The sequence below is a fragment of the Rattus norvegicus genome, chromosome 20 (assembly GCF_036323735.1).
Source record: "Rattus norvegicus strain BN/NHsdMcwi chromosome 20, GRCr8, whole genome shotgun sequence".
Taxonomy (NCBI): Eukaryota; Metazoa; Chordata; class Mammalia; order Rodentia; family Muridae; genus Rattus; species Rattus norvegicus.
In genome coordinates, this window is record NC_086038.1 from 46,511,808 (window position 1) to 46,530,879 (window position 19,072).

Sequence of the window (19,072 nt, forward strand, 5' to 3'; positions counted from 1 at the left end):
AAATACCTGTTTATGTCAGTATTTGTTGCTTTTCTCATCACTGTGACCAAATATTTGACAAGAACGAACTTTAAGTGATGAAGAATTTACTTGGCTTCCAGTTTGAGGGGATACAGGTCCTCATGGCAGAGAAGTCATGGTGATTGTGGGAGCTGTTCAAAGCTGTAGTGGCTGCTGGAAACCAAGCAGAAAGGGGATGGGAAGTGGAAATGACCCCGTGTTTATAAACTACAAGGCCTACAGCCCCAGCGACCCACCTGCTCCACCTCCCAAAGATTCCATAACCTTCCCCAAACAGCATCAACAGGTAGAGACCAAGTGCTCATACATAGGCGCCTGGGGGGACATTTCAGACCCAAACCATGATACCATTGGTCAGCTGGTTGTTTTGTTTGTTTTTATACTGTTGAACTGTTCACACATTCCTTATATATGCTGGTGTTAACCCCATTGTCAAGGACGTTCCCTTGCACCGTAAGCTCTCTCTTCTTGCTGGTTGCTGTCTTTGCTATGCAAGAAGCACCTTCATTTTGATCCATGAATCCCTTTATCAAATTTGCTTTTCTTCCCTGTGCTTCTCTGTCTTTCTCTCCCTCCCTCCCTTCATCATACACATACCCATCCATCTATTCATCCGTCCATCCATCTCCTTTCCCTTTCTCCACACTCTTTCTCTCCCTCCCTCTCCCCTTCTCCCTCCTTCCTCTCATTCTTCTTGATGCCCTTCTCCTCCTCTCCGCTCCCCACTGACTTTTTGTGTCAGGCTCTGGCTCTATGCCCCCGGCCTTGCAACTCACAGAGATCCTATTGGCTCAGCCTACCAAGTGCCAGGATCGTAAGCATAAACTCCCTGTAGTCTCAGGTCCTCAACGCATTTTGAGTTTTTAGTATCGTGGCTTTGTTGTTGTTTCGTTGGTTGTTGTTGTTGTTGTTGTTTTGTAGATTGAATACAGGGCTGTTCACATGTTAAGCTAGAATAGATAGCATTGAGCTGCATGCTATGCTGTTTGTTTCTTGCTGCCATGGCACCTGCCTGAGAAGAACAGTATTAGGAGGTGATCTCATGTGGGAAAGACAATAGACTCTCAAAGGTCTGAGTCCATCCTGTCTACTGTGATTGTTTCGTGACTGTAGTGGCTGCTTCCTGGCTGTGGTGGTTGTTTCGAGGCTGTGGTAAGGCGCTGCATCACTGTGGGGAAGATGTGGAAGAGGAAGCTTTGCTACTGTGTTGCACCCAGGAAGTAGGGAGGAAGAACAGGACCAGTGGGTGAAATCCAGCCTTCAAAGTCATGCCCCAATGACCTACTTCTTCATTTAAGTTGTTACTACCCCAAGATGATGTCAACAGCTGGAGGCCAAGCCTTCATTTTACACGAGGGACATTTTGTATTCAAACCATAGCACTCCATCCTGGGCTCCCAAAGGCTCTTAGCTGTCTCATAATGCGATGTGCATTTAGTCTCCAGAGCCTCCATTGCTCAAAAGTCCAAATTCTGAGTCTTCTCTGAACTGAAAGGCACACCTTTCTCCTCTTTTTTTTTTTTTCTTTTTCTTTTTCTTTTTTTTTTTTTTCCGGAGCTGGGGACAGAACCCAGGGCCTTGCGCTTGCTAGGCAAGCGCTCTACCACTGAGCTAAATCCCCAACCCCAAGGCACACCTTTCTCATCCAAGGAAAAAGAAATTTACATGTGCTGAGCTATGACAACACCGGGTAAATCCCACTCTTAAAAGGGAGAAGGAATAGAAGCCCAACAAGTCATTATCAGACCAAATGACAGAACCACAGCTCCATGGCCACTATCTGAGACTTGTAATGTTGTCATCTAAATGAAACCAGGGTTGAGCAGCCCCATCCTACCCCCAAAGCTAGCTAGCTATGTATGGTCCTCACGGTCTCTTGCTTAGGCTGGCTCCTTCCACTCCCTTCTGCTTTCCTCAGCAGACCTTCTGTGTTCTTGGCGTTCCTAACATCCTTGCTTCTCCATTTTGTCTTAGACCCCACCAACACAGCTTTGTGCAAGACCATGTCAAGAGTCACCTAGAGAGATAGTGACCTTGTCGCACACTGACTGAACTCCCAGCCCTCTTTTAAAATCTCAACGGAAGCTTCTGTGACCCTGTAATTCTCTCACTAGTCATGCCTGGAATGGCTGATGTCACCTAGATCATTATTAATCTATTTATTTGCTGGCTTTTTGAGACAGAGATTTGCCGTGACTCTCAGACTGGCCTCAAACCCTGGCTTCCTGAACAGCAGGGTTAGTGGTTTACATCACTACACTCAGCAGGCAACCGTGTCTTCCAAGTGAAGCAGCCTTTAGGAAGGCAAGAAAAAGTGAGAGAGCCAGCAAGACAGAAGTCCTGGCCTTTGGAATTGGTTTAATGTCCTAGGGATACTATGAAAAGGTACCCAAAGTGAGTGGATTAAATGACAATGATGTATTGTGTCCCAACTCAAGAGGCAAGAAGTTCAAAATCGAGGTGTTAGCAATGTCATGCTGTCTCTGAGGACTTTGTGGAAGGACCTTCCTTTCTCTTTGTTTCCAGCATAGCCAGCAATTGTTGGCTAATGAAGTCACACAACAACCCTGTCTCTGTCACTGAATGGCATTCTTTTTGTCTTTCTGTCATTTCATGCTCCTCAGTCTCTTTATCTATCTTTGTTCTCAAGGTCACATTCAAATGTGCTATGAAGATTCAATGTCTCTTTTAAGAAGACACAGCCGAGCCTAGAAGACTAATCCTGTGGTATAGAGCTCATTGTTTGTTTTTCCAGACAGGATCCCATTATGTAGCCCTGGCTGGTCTTGAACACAGAGAGGTCCACCTGCCTCTGCCCCCGGTTCTCTGGCATTAAAGGCATGTGCTGGGTGTATATCCTTTTTCATTAGAAACAAATACCCACATACAGTGGGAACAGATTTATAAGGTACAATAAAAAACGCAGGGCACAGATCCACAGCAGTACCAGAGATGGGGCAGCACAGCCTATGTCCTTCAGTGATCCTCACGGTTCACAGTGAACCAAGCAGACTTAGGTTCAATCGATGACAACCAATAGCAACATAGTCAGATGTATGATCAAATTAGCAGAGTTAATTAGGTAATCAGGCATCGAGAGTTGTATACAGAAAGTACCAACATCACTCTGTCTTCAGGCAAGTAACAACACTCCAGAGACCTCTGAACTGTGAAAAACACAAAGATGTTTATAAACTCTCTCCAGTTGCCACTCTGAGCTCTTCGGAGTGGACCAGGACCTAATGGAATGGTCACAGTTCGTGGCTGGTATCCATCTTTGTGACACTCAGAAGTGGAGTCAAGGCTCTACTCAGCTCTGTTGGTTCAGTCGAGCTGCAGATTTTTCCACTTGCAGACTTGCATTCCAGCAGTGAGCATCCTCAGGACCGTTCTGGGAATGCTGCTGCGCTCTCACTGGCCATTGCTTGCTTTTAGACGGTCAGTGGGACACGACAGCCAATAAGACAGTGTTTCCCAATGCCCGTCCTGTTGCTGGACTGCCAGTATCTTGGGGGTTCATTGCTGTGAAGAGACACCATAACCGATACAACTCTGACAAAGGCAAACATTTAACTGGGGCTGACTTACAGTTCAGAGGGTCAGTCCATGATCACCACGGAGGGAAGCATGGCCAAGTGCTGGAGAAGGAGCAGAGAGCTCTACATCTTGAACCAAAGGCAGCCAGGAGGAGACTCTGTCTTCTGCAGGCAGTTGAGGGCGGGGGGGGGGGTCTCTTCTGCACTAGATGGAGCCCGAGCACTAGGAGACCTCAAAGCCCACCTACACAGTGACACACTTCCTCCAACAAGACCACACCTATTCCAATAAGGTCACACCCCCTAACAGTGCCACTTATCCCATGAGCCAAGAACCTTCAAACCACCAGAGCAAATTAACATTAGAATTGTGTAGACAATACTTGTTCGAATATAAATATATGTGCATGTGCATGTGTGTTTGTGTGTGTTCATGTGTGTATGCACGTTTGTGTATGTGTTGCATGTGTAGATGCCTATTCACACAGATGTAACTATTGTGTGTGTGTGTATATATATGTCTATATGTGTGTGTGTATATATATGTATACATATGTATATATATGTCTATATATGCATGTGTGTATATATGTAACTATTGTATATTATATATATATTACACATGCATGCATAACTATTATTTGTTACATGTTTATAGTTGATGATACCTTAAAACTAGAACAAGGATAGTAAACAAAGATAAATTATTTAAGTAAACCACTTATATGCATAAGTTAACGGTCATATATTTACAGTTTATATATAATATAATGCATTGTATAATAGAATACTATGCACACAGTCAAAGGAATTGGGTAGCCAGGAAAGGTAGAGCACTCCTATAATTCCAACACCCAGAAGGCTGAAGCACAATGACACCAAGATAAAGGCTGCCTGGGAAATATCAGAGTGTTTTCTGGAGCGGAATAAACAAACCAAAATTAATGTATCTAAAGAACTGGGTCAACGAAGAAAGAAGTCAAGGACAACAAAGAACTGATAAGTCAGTTGCAAAGTAATGCTTAAGCGTAATGGCATAAGTACAGGGCCTTAGTGAGGGTTTCCATCGCTGTGAACAGACACCATGACCAAGGCAAGTCTTACAAAGGACAACGTTCATTGATCCAACTGCAGCCAGGAGAAAAACTGACTCTTCCAAACTGGGATGAACTTCAAAGTCCACCCTGACACTCCTCCTCCAATAAGGCCACAGCTCCTAACAGAACCACTCCCTGCGGGCCAAGCACACTCAAACCACTACGTACACTATATGCAAAAGACATGTATATATGCAAATGTATAGAGGGAAAAAATTAAAAATGGCATAAACCCAACAGGGAGTGCCTCTTACAGTGAGTGGTAGGCTAGAGGTTGCAGGCACGAAGAGAAACTTTCGTTTTGTTTGCTTGCTAGCTTGTTTTAAAACCGGTTCTCACTGTGGAGCCCAGGTTGACTTAAAACTCGAAGCAATCCTTCTGCTTCAGCCTCTAGAACATGGGACTGTAGACCTCCACCACCACACACATTGATAATGACATTATTTTTTTACTCTATCATTTAGAATTTTAATGTATAGTGTTAATACAATGGTGTCTACTGAAATTATTTTAATGTTTAATCATTGTATTTCCTGTGGAAATATATGGTGATAGTTAATGTGTTAATAACAGGGAAAGCCGCGTGCATTGACAAGCTATGCATCACACCTGAGGAGCTGATTTCTCGCCTGGGAGAGTTTAAACAGTTCTGCCCTGTCAGCCTAGCAGAGTCCAATGAACTAATTGACTGCTCCGTAACTAGCAGCTTGGAATTCACAGCAGAGTTCAGGGGACACTATTATAAAATGAGTTCCCAGGAAAAGCTAAACGTAAGTCTGTTTCTCATGTGAATATTCATCGAGGGAAGAAAATAACTTGTCTTGAGCTTCATCAAATGAGAAAAGCAGGCGCCCTTGGGAAGACTCAGAGAATTGGGACCAAGAACCCCATCATTGGAGCCTGTGACTTGGGAATCAGTGAGAAACTCGAAGCGTAGCTCTGACACTACCCGACCCCTAGGCTTTCTCAAAGCATAGGTCCCAACCCCTAGGCATATTTGGAAGGCTTTGGTTAGTGGTGGATCATGGGTAGCCTATCAGGCAGGTAAAGCCAACGGTTGGATGTCACCAGTGGAAGAGCTATGAAGCACCACAAGACTCGTCCTACAGAAAGACACCCAGGGGTTCAGCTTCAAGGGCTGAGTTAGGAAAACTAAAGTTAGTAGGAATGAAGCTGTCTTCCATATTTAAAACAAAGAACAAACAAACAAGAACAAAACCATTAGACTTTCCCAGTTATCCCCAGCATCTGTGGGGATTGGTTCTAAAACATCCCTTTCAAAAGCGCCAAATTCTGTGGGTGCAAAGTATAGAGAAGGGTAGCATTTGCATACAGCCTAACCTGTACACATGCTCCCACATCTGGTAAGCTACTCCTGGATGGCTTATAATACCTAACACTGTGTGAATGCCGCGTAGGTAGTCAACACACTGTACTTACATGTCCAGGGGATGCTGAAAGTAGGAAATGCCATACATATTCAGTTTAAATTAAAAAATAACCAGACTTTTCCTGAATATATCTAACCAGAATCTGAGGCCTCAGAACCCACGGATATGGAGAATAGGTTACTCGTACCCATGGATTTAAACACCCAAGCATGTACTGATCCCAGTATTTTGATGTTTGTGACTTGATAACATATATATGGTTTATAACTGAAGACAGTAATAAAAAACTAATCTGAATACTTTATTTTCCTCTGAAGAATGAGAGTTTTAATTTTACCAGGGGCGGGGTGCCTATTTCTTACTGTTTATAGCATAATTAGAACTTTCGAAGCAGAAGTCATGACAGATGCTCTGGGCCTTTGCAGAGTCACTACCGATGCTGGAGAACCCCCAAAGGGCAGAGATGGACTAGCAGGTGTCTAAAGCCCCCCAGTCCTTGTAGAATATGAACTAAAAGTGTATTTTTGAGTAAGAGGAGACCTTTAATTGCTTGGGATTACTGTCCTGAGGAACTTATGAGAGAAGAAGTTGCAATAACTTCTCTCGGACGCCTTGAAAGACTACTGAAACGGGAAAGGACCTGGACAGCCTCCAGGGGCGGCTTCGTTGGCGTGTCATTGCTGTTTTAAATGCTTTTTGCTGCTGTACCTCTTTTCTTAACAGAAATTTCTGAAGAACCCAGAACTGTATGTGCCTCCCTTGGCACCTCATCCGCTCCCACCAGATGACATGCTTCCCAAGAGGCTGACACTGTCGGAGCTGAAGAGTCGTTTTCCTATGTCGGCTGAGCTTCAGGGTTACTGCCCAGTGACTTACAAGGATGGGAAACAAAGGCAGGTCCTCACGCTCGGACAACAGACCCACGCCCTGCTCCAAACCAGTGGGGCAAACCAGTGTTTTAAGGAATCGTTTGCGTTTGTGTGCATGTGTGTGTGTCCCTGTGTGCGTGTGCGCATGTGTGTGTGTGTGTGTGTGTGTGTGTGTGTGTGTGTGTGTGTGTGTGTAAGCCAGAGGTTAGGTTATGCTGGAACCCCAGAGATGCACTTCTCTCCGTTTAACTTTTCCACTTCACAATGGAAACCAGCTCTCCCTAGTGTAAGCTAAACACCTACAGAGCGTTTTAACTTAGGAAAGTCACTTTAATAATAGTTCTGATTTTCAAATATTGTTTTCAATTATTATTTTATACTACAGTGAAGCTCTCCCCTTTGAGAACTCTCTTGGTTTACATCACCAGAAAGAGAACCAGCGTATGCACGATGGTGCCCACAGAGGCCAAAAGAGGGCACCCGACCGATCCCCTGGAACAGGCAGTTGTGAACCACCCGCCATGGGTGCTGGGGACTCCAACTCCTGCCCCCTCAAGATCAGCCCATGCCCTTAAGCTCTGAGCCACCTCCGCAGCCCAGAAAGTCTTATCGTGCTCACTACTCAGGGGAATGCTGCTTTCCGCACAGGCAGGAAAACGAAACACTCTTGACACGCAGTACACTTCACTCACGCAGCACTACATGTTAATTATACAACACACACACTAACTCCTCAGTGCTTTTGTTGTGTGTTTTCTTGTTTCTGACCTTCCAGATATGAAGCCCTGGTGCCTGGTGACAACGAATATGCTGTAGAGTATCGCGGACGCATATACATCTGTGAGAGCGAAGAAAAACTCCAGAAATTCCTGAGGTGAGATTACTCACCAAATTATAAATTATTGTCTTCCATGTCCGTGTCCAATGTAGCTTGGAACTGTGGGAGGGGAAGGGAAGTCTCACACACACACACACACACACACACACACACACACACACAGTCACACATACACATACACACACACACATACACACAGTCACACATACACATATACACACTGGCACATACACACACACACACTCACACACACACAGAGTCACATGTACACATACACACACACATACACACAGTAACACATACACATATACACACTGGCACATACACACACACATACATTTACACACACACATATACACACTCACACACACATACACACAGTCACACATACACATATACACACTGGCACATACACACACACATACACATTCACACACACATACGCATGCTCACACATATACATATACACACTGACACATACACACACATTCACACATAGACCAAGGATAGAAGCAGAATTCAGAGTTCAAAGTTGCTCTTAGCTTCAGAGTGGGCTACATGAGACCTTTTGTGAAATTGAAAAGCAAAAGAAACTCCTAGAACCCCTAGTCTTGCCTCTTGTATAATTTCCTCCCGTAGATAAAGCAGGCAGTGAGCTTTGCCCCATACTTGTGTCTGTATGCACACGCATGTGTGAGCGTGTGTCTAACGAGCTTTGCGTTCCTAGGTTGCCAATGAAATACTGGGACCAGAAGCTTCCGCACAAACTTCCCCCGCCCAAGGAATCCATCCACCTCACCAGCCTGCCTTTGCCTGGGTACCTGGAACAGGTTCTGTTGTATGGCTTTCTATGACGCATGTTAAAGAACTCAGGGTGTTCTCCCCACAGTCACTTCCACATTTGACGCAGTGAGGTTCCGGCAAAGTTTCCTCCTTTCATGTATTCGAGTACACACTAGCTGTCTTCAGACACACCAGAAGAGGGCGTCAGATCCCATTACAGATGGTCCTGAGCCACCATGTGGTTGCTGGGAATTGAACTCAGGACCTCTGGGAGAGCAGTCAGAGCTCTTAACCGCTGAGCCGTCTCTCCAGCCCAGTTTTCTGGTTTAAGTTGTAAAGCACTCTTCATTTAAGGCGGCTGTTCACACAAATCTGTGCTGTCCTGTATTTAATGCTTGGCTGCACCGTAGTGAAGGGGAATGCGTTGTCATCAAACTGTTTACATGTAAACCGGACGTGTGGCTTAGTTTCTTTCTTTCTTTCTTTCTTTTTAATTTTAGTGCAGTCGGATTTTTTTTTTTAATGATTTGAAATGTTGTTGACCTCCCAAAGGTTAAATTACTCTGCAAAAGAGTTAATCACAGCATCAAGGTAGATGAGATACAAAACCCACGTTTGATCCCAAATGCACATTAAACTGTCTGTTCAAATCACTTTTTTTTTTTTTTTTGGTTCTTTTTTTCGGAGCTGGGAACCGAACCCAGGGCCTTGCGCTTCCTAGGCAAGCGCTCTGCCACTGAGCCAAATCCCCAACCCTTCAAATCACTTTTTATTCATCTAGATATCATTATTTTTTTTTTTTGGTTCTTTTTTTCGGAGCTGGGGACCGAACCCAGGGCCTTGCGCTTCCTAGGTAAGCGCTCTACCACTGAGCTAAATCCCCAGCCCCGATATCATTATTTTTAAAGGTAGTAAAATTCATCACTAATCAAATAGTATTTCAAAGTTATTTAACTTTTAATTATTTGTGTGTGTGTGCGTGTGTGTGTGTGTCCATGTACATGTGCACACACTCAGGTTGCACGACCTGCTTCTGTGCACTGGAGGGGAACATGAATCATGGCATGTGTGTGGAGGTCGGATGACAACTTTGCAGAGTTGGTTCTCTCCTTCCAACTTTACGTGGGTCTTACCCACTGGACCATCTCACTAGCCTTCTAACGTTACTATGATTATTACTTTTATTTCTGCAACATGAATGTCAAAATCACAGTTTTACACCTTTGTCGCAACTTCTTAACCACTTTATTTTTGTCAATTTCCCTACAAAGTTAGCCTTCAATGACACATACCTGACCTACATAGCAAGAATGCCTCAAAAAAATGTGAAAGAAAACCAAAAAGGAGCCATGGAGACAAAGCTAGCCCTCCACAGGCTCACTACCAGCATGCCAAGGAGGATCTTGCAGGGAGGAGTGTCCTTATAAGGTCATGTTTTATTAGAAGGCCTCTTTAACTTCACAGCTTCACAAACTTGGTGACCCTGTGGTCTCTGGGATTCCTTGTCATGTGGCCAAGAACACAGCGTAGAAGGCAGGCCATCAGTGCCAACTACACAAGCAGAGATGGGCCAGGGCAACCCCTTCTTTCTTTGTCAACGTCAGGCATGTGGCCGCCACCAGCCGGCACGATGTCCATTTATATTTTATCTCCTCATCAAGTGTGGTGTGAAGTGTGGTGTGTGTCTTTCCTGTTGACTAGATGGTCGTCTATCATCCCCATCCCAGGAAGGCTGTGTGAGGAAAAGGAAAAGGCTTTTATCTGTCTGCATTCAGAGCGAACTTGAACTCAAACGTACACTGATTTAAGTCGTCTCTTACCTGCAGGGCACAGCAACATCCCTGATCAAGGCAATGAATGCAGCCGGGAACCTGAAACCCAAGCTCCCCTTCCTAAGTGTGAGGAGGTCTGTGCTCCTTTACATAGCGTTCCATCTCAAAGGTATGCCTGCCTCTCGGAACGAGGCCCCATTCGGAGAGCCTGGCACTCGTTGTACCACATGTGGTAGACAGGGTTGTTAAACTGGGTTGGTTACCTGTTTGCATGGGAGGGGGGCAAATGAAATACAGGGTAAATATCTATAGGAAAATATCAAAACTGAAATCCCCAGTTTTTAAATCAAGGACTATGCACTGGTAACTGTTAAAGGCCAGCCATGCAGGAGGCGAGGAGAAGGATTGCAAGATCAAAGCCTGCCTGGGCTATGGGGTCAGCTCTAGCACAGCCCAGGCAACTTAGTAAGACCCTGTCTCAAAAACAAACCTTTAAACCAGGCATGGCGGTGCACACCTCTAATTCTACCGCTTGGGAGACAGAGACAGGCACATCTCTGTGAGTTCAAGGGCAGCCTGGTCTACACAGTGAGACCTTCTCTCAAACAAATGCAGAGCTCTAGGAATGTAGTTCGGTGGTAGAGAACTGACCTAGCATATGTAAAGCCCTAGGCTCAATCCCTGATACCATAACATTAATATTATAATAAATAAAACCAGGGTAATAAATAATATAACAGCACTCAAAAACCCATGCCACAGAGAAAAGTGAACACAGAAAATTATGATCTAAGATAGACATCCCTCTAACCTAAGTGGGATGGGACCATCTCCCCCTTAGCTGGGTGTGGTCTAGTTAGTTACACGTTAAGTTCTCCTCTGTCAGATGGCTTTCCAACCACCTGTCAGAAAACATTCACAACTCTGTGACATTTTCTACAGCATTTAACCCCAAGGGTTCTGAATATTCGAGAAAAAAATATAAAAAGAAGATGGAGCAGTTCGTGGAAAGGTGTGAACTCATCACGTACCTCAGCTCCAAGATGACCCGGAAGTTCAAGGAGCCTCAGTTCAGACCCATCGACTTCGATCATAAGCTACAGACGTTTATGTCCTTGAAAAACATAGACCCAGTTACTGGGTAGCTTTGCTTAGGTTACAGAGACCCAAATCCCAGAAGTCTCCAAGGGCGAGGGAATTGAAGAAGCAGAACTTAAACCCTGCATTTTCCGAAGTGTATTTCCCTCCTGCCTGACGTTGTGTAGTTACTGGGCCCCAGATGGACTCAAAGCCCTTACTTAACCAGGAAGGGTCACCGTCTGGGTATTAATACAGCTTTCAAGTTTATTCCCTTTTCCCCTGAATTTGATGCTCCCACAAAATAGGCATGCTATTGAAATATTAAAATACGTACTAAACCTGTTTTCTTTTGTTTCTTCTTTTATATTTTGGGGAGGCCAGACTGAGACAGGGCCTCTCTGCACAGCCCAGGCTATCCTGGGCAATGGTCACTAGGCAGACCAGGCTGGCCTCAGACTCACAGAGCTCCACCGGCCTCTGCCTTTCCGGTGCTGAGATGAAATGTGTGCGCCACTCCTAGCCCCTCAGAGACGTGTGTTCCAGGATGGGGGTTGCAACAGCGGAGGGAGCTCCACCCTCTCCCAAGAACAGGGGAGGGACTGTGTGTGGAGAACCAGGATGGATAGGGATGTAAAGTCAATTTAAAAAGAAAAAGGTGTGTGCTGCTATGCCTGGCCTTTTCTTTCTTCTTTCCTTCCTTTCACATTTTCTGTAGAAAACCAGTCTCTGTTTGTAGCGTGTAATTATCTGTAGCTGATGCCAAACTGCTCTCTTCCGATCCAAAGCCTGGCAGAATTCTGCCCAGGCCCTGAATTCTTTCCCTCCGTGAATGGAAAACACCAATCTTGGTTTAGAATCAACAGATAACACAACCGACTCCGTCACCAGATAACAGTCCAGATTGTTTTATGAAATATGTCAAAAGAGTATAAGGGAGGGGAAAACTAAGTTAGATTTGAACAAGTTTTTAAATTAGAACAAATGTTTAGCGGCTGTATAAAACAGCTAAAATGTTAACTAGGAAAAATGTAGTGCCATAGAGAGGGCTCAGAAAGCGTCCTATTAGCACAGCTTACAAGCGTCTACAACTTCAGCTTCAGGAAGCTAATGCCCCCTTCTGGCCTCTGTGGGTACTGCATTCACATGCACAGATAAGCACACATACCCATAATTAAAATAATAAAAAACAAATCTTTTTTTTTAAAATGAGTTTATGCCTGTGTGCGCGGGGGTGGGGGCTAATAATATAACAGTTCTTAAAAGTTAGAAAGCTGGGGATGTCTGTTGACTGGAAGATGCAGGAAACCCTAGGTCCCATCCTCTCTGGTTTTTTTTTTTTCTTTTCTTTTTTTGGGGGGAGGGGGGAGGGGAGAGCTGGGGACCGAACCCAGGGCCTTGCGCTTGCTAGGCAAGTGCTCTACCACTGAGTTAAATCCCCAACCCCTCGCTGGTTTTTTCATATAAAAACCAGACATACTGGCACATGCTTGAGATTCAAGCACTTTCCAAGTGGAAGCAGGAGGATCAGAAGTTCAAGGTCATCTACGTAACAACAGTCCAAGTTCAAAGTCAGCCCGGTATATAAGAACACTGTTTCAGGCTGGGGAAAAAAAAAAGAAAACACTTTCACAAAAAGGAGGAGGAAGAGGAGAACAAAAGGCTGGAAGAAGAAGAGGGGGTGAAAAAATCCCCAAAACCCTAAAAGAAGAATGGGAGCTGACTACAGATTTTTTCTCTAGGGATTTAAGCACCAACCACTCTTATTCTATTTCCTTTCTCTCTTTCTTTCTTTCTTTCTTTCTTTCTTTCTTTCTTTCTTTTTCTTTCCCTCTTTTTTCTGTCTTTCTGGATGGTTTGCCTGTGTGTGTGTGTGTGTGTGTGTGTGTGTGTGTGTGTGTGTGTGTGTGTGTGTCTGAGGGTGCCAAATACTCTGGAACTGGAATTATAGATGATCGAGAGCCACCATGTGGGCACTGAATCTAACTCAAGTCCTCTGGAAGAGCAGACAGTGCTCTTAACTCCCGAGCCATCTCTCCAGCCACCCAATCCACATACTCAATTTTTTAATATCTGTAATTTACCATTTTCTCACCACCAGACTACATTTGATTGACATTTTCATCCTAACGAGAGTTCCATGCCTGTCGCGCGCCCAATGTCCCGCCAGCAAGAAGGACGCGCGACAACAGGATTCTTCTGCGAACATGCTTTTACTGTGTTACAGCTCTTCTCAGTGTTACAGCTCTCTTGAACAGGGACCCCGAGCAGCAAAATCGCTCGGTTTATATAGACAACAGTATGCTAATTATCTCTCAGGGATTGGTGGGGCATGGATCACCCCACTACTTGTCCTCCAGGGATTGGCGGAGAATGAATCACCTCATTAGCATATTAACGGTCAACTGACACCTGGTGCATAAACCGTACATGTGCAGTACCGCTGTTCACCACTAGAGGGAGCCCTAGCAAGGGGACAAGCCTGCACATGCGCAGTAAGTCGTTTATATCCAGACAAGGCTGGATGTCGGCGCCATCTTTGTTTCGCCGCACCGCTCTCTACACATGCCCTGTCTTTTCAGCCCACAGGTATACTAGCATCCTTTAGCAATTTGGCCCAGCGGCGTATTCCATGTCCTCCAAGTTTCAAGTTTTGGGGGCAGCAACCCATGCTGAGTGGCTCCAAGTATTTTGGGGACCTCCAAGAATCATCCCACATTCCCCAGAGCAAGTTCATCGCCTCTGCACATCCTTTGACCAGGGATTATGCTTGCTAATTTGGATTCTACTAAGTCCCATGATCCTAAGGCTGGGTCTAGGAACCCATGCACAGTACCCCAAGCCATCCCAAGTGGGCTCAGTTTGGATCCCAAAGAAAGAAGTACCTAATACCAGGGTTGTGGTCCACACACTCACCAAGACAGTGTACACACAGAGGAGGCTACGATGAGACAAGGATGCTCTGTGGAGGTGGGTACCCATGATAGGGTATGGGGTATGGGGTTTCTGTAAAGGCTTAAGAAATTTGGCTTATAGGGTCATTGTGAGCGATTGATTTTCCGTTTCTTGTTTCACATTCTTCTTCGTCCCAGATCTTAGGCTGGCATCAAGCTTTGGAAATCATGTTTTTATCTTACTCAGCGGGAATGACTTAAAATGCTGTTTAATTTTGTACTATTAGCGTGTTAGACTTTTTATGCTGTGTGATAACTACAGTAAATCATATGAACTGATGGGGGGTTGCCTTAGGGTTGGGCGAGTTTCTTTCAGGCTCAGGTTCAGCAACCACTAAACAACTTTACAGTGATTTGTCTGGAGTTCAAGTCGGCCAGAAAAGAAGCAGCAACCAATCACAGAGCTGCTAAGCCTCTCTGTTTCCTCTTTGGGGACAGGAAGGGGGGAGGAGGACGTCTGTAGCTTCTGAGACTTTCATGACCTCAAAGATGCTGCCCTGTGAGATTTAGTGCCTCAACTGCCACTGTTTTGGAGATTCCGAATCCAGGACAGGTGTAGATAATGGTCCTCTCCCTCAGGAAGATGTCATTGAGCTGAGCCAGGACCCGAACCCCACACGGTTCCCCTTTCTTCCCTCAAGATCATATCCTCTGAGTAAATACATCTCTCAACAGTGTGCAGGCACTCCTGCACTGGGATGTTAAATTCCCCAGGATGGCCGGTGCAGGTCCCTGACACACATGCATATGCAGCTTCAGACATGCAGAGGCTTATACGGGAGAGGTGCAGACAGTTCACCATTCCCCGTGTGTCAGACAGTCTCCCGCTGAATATCATACATCATCGGATCAGATTCCTACACATTTTTAATCTTGTTAGATTTACTTATTTTACATGTGCGAGCATTGTGACCGCGCCACACGCATGCCTGGTGCCTTCAGAGGTCAGAAGGAAACACCGAATCCCCTGAAACTGGAGTTACAGCTGACTGTGAGCCAACATGAGCAAGCATTTCAAAATTCAAAGGAATACGTTCTATACTTTTAATACTTTAAATTTTATGATATATTTTTATTTCATTCTCAATTGAAAAATATACTGAATCCAGTAAATGTATTAAAATTTCATACACTGGAGGTGGAGGGGAGGAAATTTGAACACGGAATATCAGTTATGTAGCTGAGGAGAGTGTTTCTGGCTTGGTCTGGTCTGGTTTGGTTTTCTGCTTTTGTAAATGAATAACTGAGAGGAGAAAGATACATCTCCAAATAATTCGGGGGTGGCTCTGAGAACAATTCTCTCCAGGGGGGAACATCCGAATTAAATAACCTATCAGAATCAAGACAGGTGAAATTAGAGGGGAAAAAATCAAAATTGAAAAATTCTAGCCAGGGATAAAAGGCACTCCAAGCACATCAGACCTGTGCTAGGGGCTGCTGGCAGCCCTCGGTATAAAAGCAAGTGTATATTGTGTATAGTCTCAGGAGCTCTCCCAGGCTCAATTAGATTTTTTTTTTCCAAAGCCAATACACACCACTTAGGTGCAGTGCAAACGATAGGGACTGGAAACAAGAGCAGTACTGAATTAGTGAAAAGAAGGACAGAGAGAGTGGTGAGGAGGAAGAGAAGGGGGCTATAAAGCTGTCCTAGTACTGTTGAACAGCTCTTCTGGAAGTCCTGGAAGTCATGACGGGTTTTGGACTACAGGTTCTTCAGCAGATGTCAGCCACCCATTCCAGGCCTCACAGAGGTTGTCACCGTCCACTGCCACAGAGGACTTCCACAGCCGTCATCCATCAACTAATGATGAGTCTTTTCCCTCCTCTTATCAAGTTCTCCATAGACCTGGCTCATATGGCAGACCGGAGGCTCTCTTGGTAAAGTCCTTGAGATCTCTCTCATCTCTCTCTCTCTCTCTCTCTCTCTCTCTCTCTCTCTCTCTCTCTCTCTCTCTCTCTCTCTTCCCCTCTTCCTCTTTCTTTTTTCCTTTCTTTCTCTCCCTCTCTCTTCCCCTGTACCTTTCTCTCTTCCTCTTTCTCTCTCTCTTTTTTCAGCCTTCCAAGGTGGGAAGGGGCAGAATAATGAACATTAGAAAAGAAAAAGGAAAAATTCTGGATAACCCACTTATTTCACTATTTCCTCTATAAGCAATCTTACTCATTCAAGTAATAACATTACCGTCAATATCTTCAACACTCTAGATTGTTGCTCTGAGCTGACATTTTAAATTCTTCAGAATTCAAAGCAATAAACATTTTTAGCATTTTAAATTTTGTTCGTTTTCATTTTATTAACCTATATCTTTACGGTTATCTAGTCGCACGCACCTCGAGTTCAGTTTGACCACCTCAGCCTTGTTATCCAACCAGCCCTTTCGGGCAATCTTCCTCAGACTGGTTCCGGGTGACTAGCTCCTAGTGACACCGTTAGTGATAACCAGCTTCTCACTTAAGTACAGATTATTTGGTAAATTTGATCTAGCTATGGCTCTGTGGGGTTTTTACTGCAATTCTTTCAGCAGAAAACCAAAAACAAACAAAAACCTTTGTGAAAGCTAAGTCGAAAGACTGACACTTGTTCCTTCTATTTTTTTTTTTTTTTTCCTCTCGGAGCTGAAGGCCAAACCCAGGGCTCTAACGTTGAGCTAAATCCCCAACCCCACAACCACCCTTGTTTATTCTGGAATGCACAAGTCAAGCAGAGCTCCCGGCATCCCACTAGGATGCCCACAATCTGAAGGATTCGAAGGCAGCTCCGGGTAAAGGGGAAATCTCAGAACCTGAGTGGCTTAAGCTGCTTTTAATAAAAACTAGTAAGAATGGAAGAGTCTGACTGGTAATTCCATCTTTAGTTTCCAAATCGTGGACGACATAGATGGCAAATTTAGAACTGGAAGTGGACGAAGTAGAAATAATTAGGTACAAGAGATGCATAAACGCTGAGCGGAAGCTGCTGCCCGCACAGTTGGAAGTAGGTCCGGAACGAATCTGAGTGGGGCTTAGGAGCATCAATCCGGAACACAGGAGAGCCACAGCAGATACTACCCAGGTAGGTTTGTATGTAGAGAACTCCCCCACACCCCTAGGTCTCAGAGGGAACAACACTGCCCTGAGACAACTGAAACTCTCAACAGCCTCTTAGAAGTGCCAGAAATCTAAATAAAATCAGCGATTATTTTAGTCATGGTAGCCAAGCCAAGCACTAAGCCCATTCTAACCCTACCAGGTGGGCACTGGAGTTAACGCCTCCATTTTATAGATTAAACAGGCGCTGAGGATGAGTAACCTGGGGAGAGAGACATTCAGGAAGTAAATATCTGCTGATAAGGGGTGTGTGATGAACGGTTGAAGCCACCTCCGTCTTTAGGCTCGCCATCGAATCAGCGGATTTGGAGTCGACAGAGTTCTCCACCGAGAGACCGCGGTGTAACTGGGGGTAAACTTCCGCAGATGGACAGGCTTCCGCACCAGACCCTCCCTTTCCGGATTCCACAGCAAAGCCCGCCCCCGAGGCGGGGCTACGCGGTCACGTGGTCCGGCGGCGGCCTGTGTGCGCGCGCTTCCGGGCTGACAGTCGCCGGGAGCCGGGAGCTTACGCGCAGTGGTGCCGGGGGCGTGGATCGGCGACAGGCCCGGCTTGGTGTCCTCTGGGCAGCCCGGTGGACTGACTGTAGTAGGACCCCGCCGGCCGGCCCTGACAGGTAGGTCCGCGGCTGGTGGACTCGGCCTCGGGCCTTGTGCCTTGGAACGCCCGCGGGACCCAGGCCCGGGGCCTGGGACAGAGCTCCCCGGGCGCTGCTGCTCAGAGCGGGGCCTCTGGACCCGTGCGTTATTTCACCGCAGATCTCCCTTGTGTGGGTTCGTCCCCATATTTCTCATTTGTTCCCAAAGACGAAACAGCTATCCTTGTGTGGTGTCGAGACAACTTAGCCCCAACTCCAACATTATGCCGCCACACTTTGAAAGTTTAATTACAAAGTTAGTGGAAGGGAGGGCCTCCGTGTAGACTTTGGATCCCATTCTGTAATTTCCAGAGGAAATTCCAGACCGTAAGAGGTTACACGGACACTGGAGAGGTATCCAGCAGGGTAGCCGCAACAAGGGGAGGGACCCAAGGCTTGGCTTTCTAAATAGAAGGTGGTAATGGCAAAACTGGTTTGTGACAGCTGGAACACGGGTCTTCTTAGACAGTACTTCTTCCTAAATAAGCATCGTTTTCTTATTTCAGATTTAAACCTCTTCGGAGTCTTCTGGAGAAAATGGCGGACACAACACCTGAGCCTTCTGGGCATCTTATTGTACACTCAGACACTCACAGTGACACTGTCCTGGCTAGTCTTGAGGATCAGAGGAAGAAGGGCTTTCTTTGCGATATTACTTTGATCGTGGAGAATGTGCATTTCCGAGCTCATAAAGCCCTACTGGCTGCCAGTAGCGAGTATTTCTCAATGATGTTTGCGGAAGAGGGCGAGATTGGCCAGTCCATTTATATGCTGGAAGGCATGGTTGCAGACACCTTTGGTATCCTGCTGGAATTTATCTATACAGGTTATCTACATGCCAGTGAGAAAATGACAGAACAAATCCTGGCTACTGCCCAATTCTTAAAAGTCTATGACCTGGTAAAGGCTTACACCGACTTCCAGAATAGCCATAACTCCCCAAAGCCACCGGCCTTGAACTGCTCAGGTACTCCGGTGGTGGTTATTTCCAATAAGAAGAATGATCCTCTGA

General features: G+C 45.5%; 2 protein-coding genes and 1 long non-coding RNA gene across 15 annotated transcripts in view; 2 read left to right on the forward strand and 1 right to left on the reverse strand.

Moving 5' to 3' along the window:
* Ak9 (adenylate kinase 9) overlaps positions 1-11,730 on the forward strand; it is a 216,438-nt gene extending 204,708 nt beyond the window's left edge. For 8 of the 9 annotated variants that reach the window (XM_017601822.3, XM_063279679.1, XM_017601825.3 and 5 more), the window contains 6 exons: positions 5,228-5,424; positions 6,769-6,938; positions 7,690-7,788; positions 8,480-8,582; positions 10,362-10,476; positions 11,250-11,730. In XM_017601822.3, coding sequence (XP_017457311.2) covers positions 5,228-5,424; positions 6,769-6,938; positions 7,690-7,788; positions 8,480-8,582; positions 10,362-10,476; positions 11,250-11,452 — 887 coding nt within the window. In that variant the 3' untranslated portion in view covers positions 11,453-11,730. The remainder of the gene's footprint in view (positions 1-5,227; positions 5,425-6,768; positions 6,939-7,689; positions 7,789-8,479; positions 8,583-10,361; positions 10,477-11,249) is intronic. The other variant, XR_005497738.2, reaches the window with a different exon arrangement.
* LOC120098942 (uncharacterized) lies at positions 6,932-13,706 on the reverse strand. 3 transcript variants are annotated; one of them, XR_010061143.1, is made up of 5 exons: positions 13,469-13,706; positions 11,339-11,421; positions 10,356-10,570; positions 9,828-10,267; positions 6,932-9,098 (listed from the first exon to the last, which is right to left on the reverse strand). It is a non-coding gene; the product is annotated as an uncharacterized LOC120098942 (long non-coding RNA). The 3 variants fall into 3 exon arrangements; XR_010061142.1 differs by lacking the exon at positions 6,932-9,098 and having other exon boundaries at positions 9,323-10,267; XR_005497739.2 differs by lacking the exons at positions 6,932-9,098; positions 11,339-11,421 and having other exon boundaries at positions 9,749-10,267.
* Positions 13,707-14,174: 468 nt separating this feature from the next.
* Positions 14,175-19,072, forward strand: part of Zbtb24 (zinc finger and BTB domain containing 24) — a 20,382-nt gene continuing 15,484 nt past the window's right edge. The window contains exons 1-2 of one of the 3 annotated variants that reach the window (XM_039098907.2): positions 14,175-14,354; positions 18,567-19,072. The exon at positions 18,567-19,072 is cut by the window's right edge and continues 474 nt beyond it. In XM_039098907.2, coding sequence (XP_038954835.1) covers positions 18,598-19,072 — 475 coding nt within the window. In that variant the 5' untranslated portion in view covers positions 14,175-14,354; positions 18,567-18,597. Of the gene's footprint in view, positions 14,355-17,862; positions 18,040-18,566 lie in introns of those variants that run through there. The other 2 variants (XM_063279330.1, NM_001098667.2) reach the window with 2 other exon arrangements.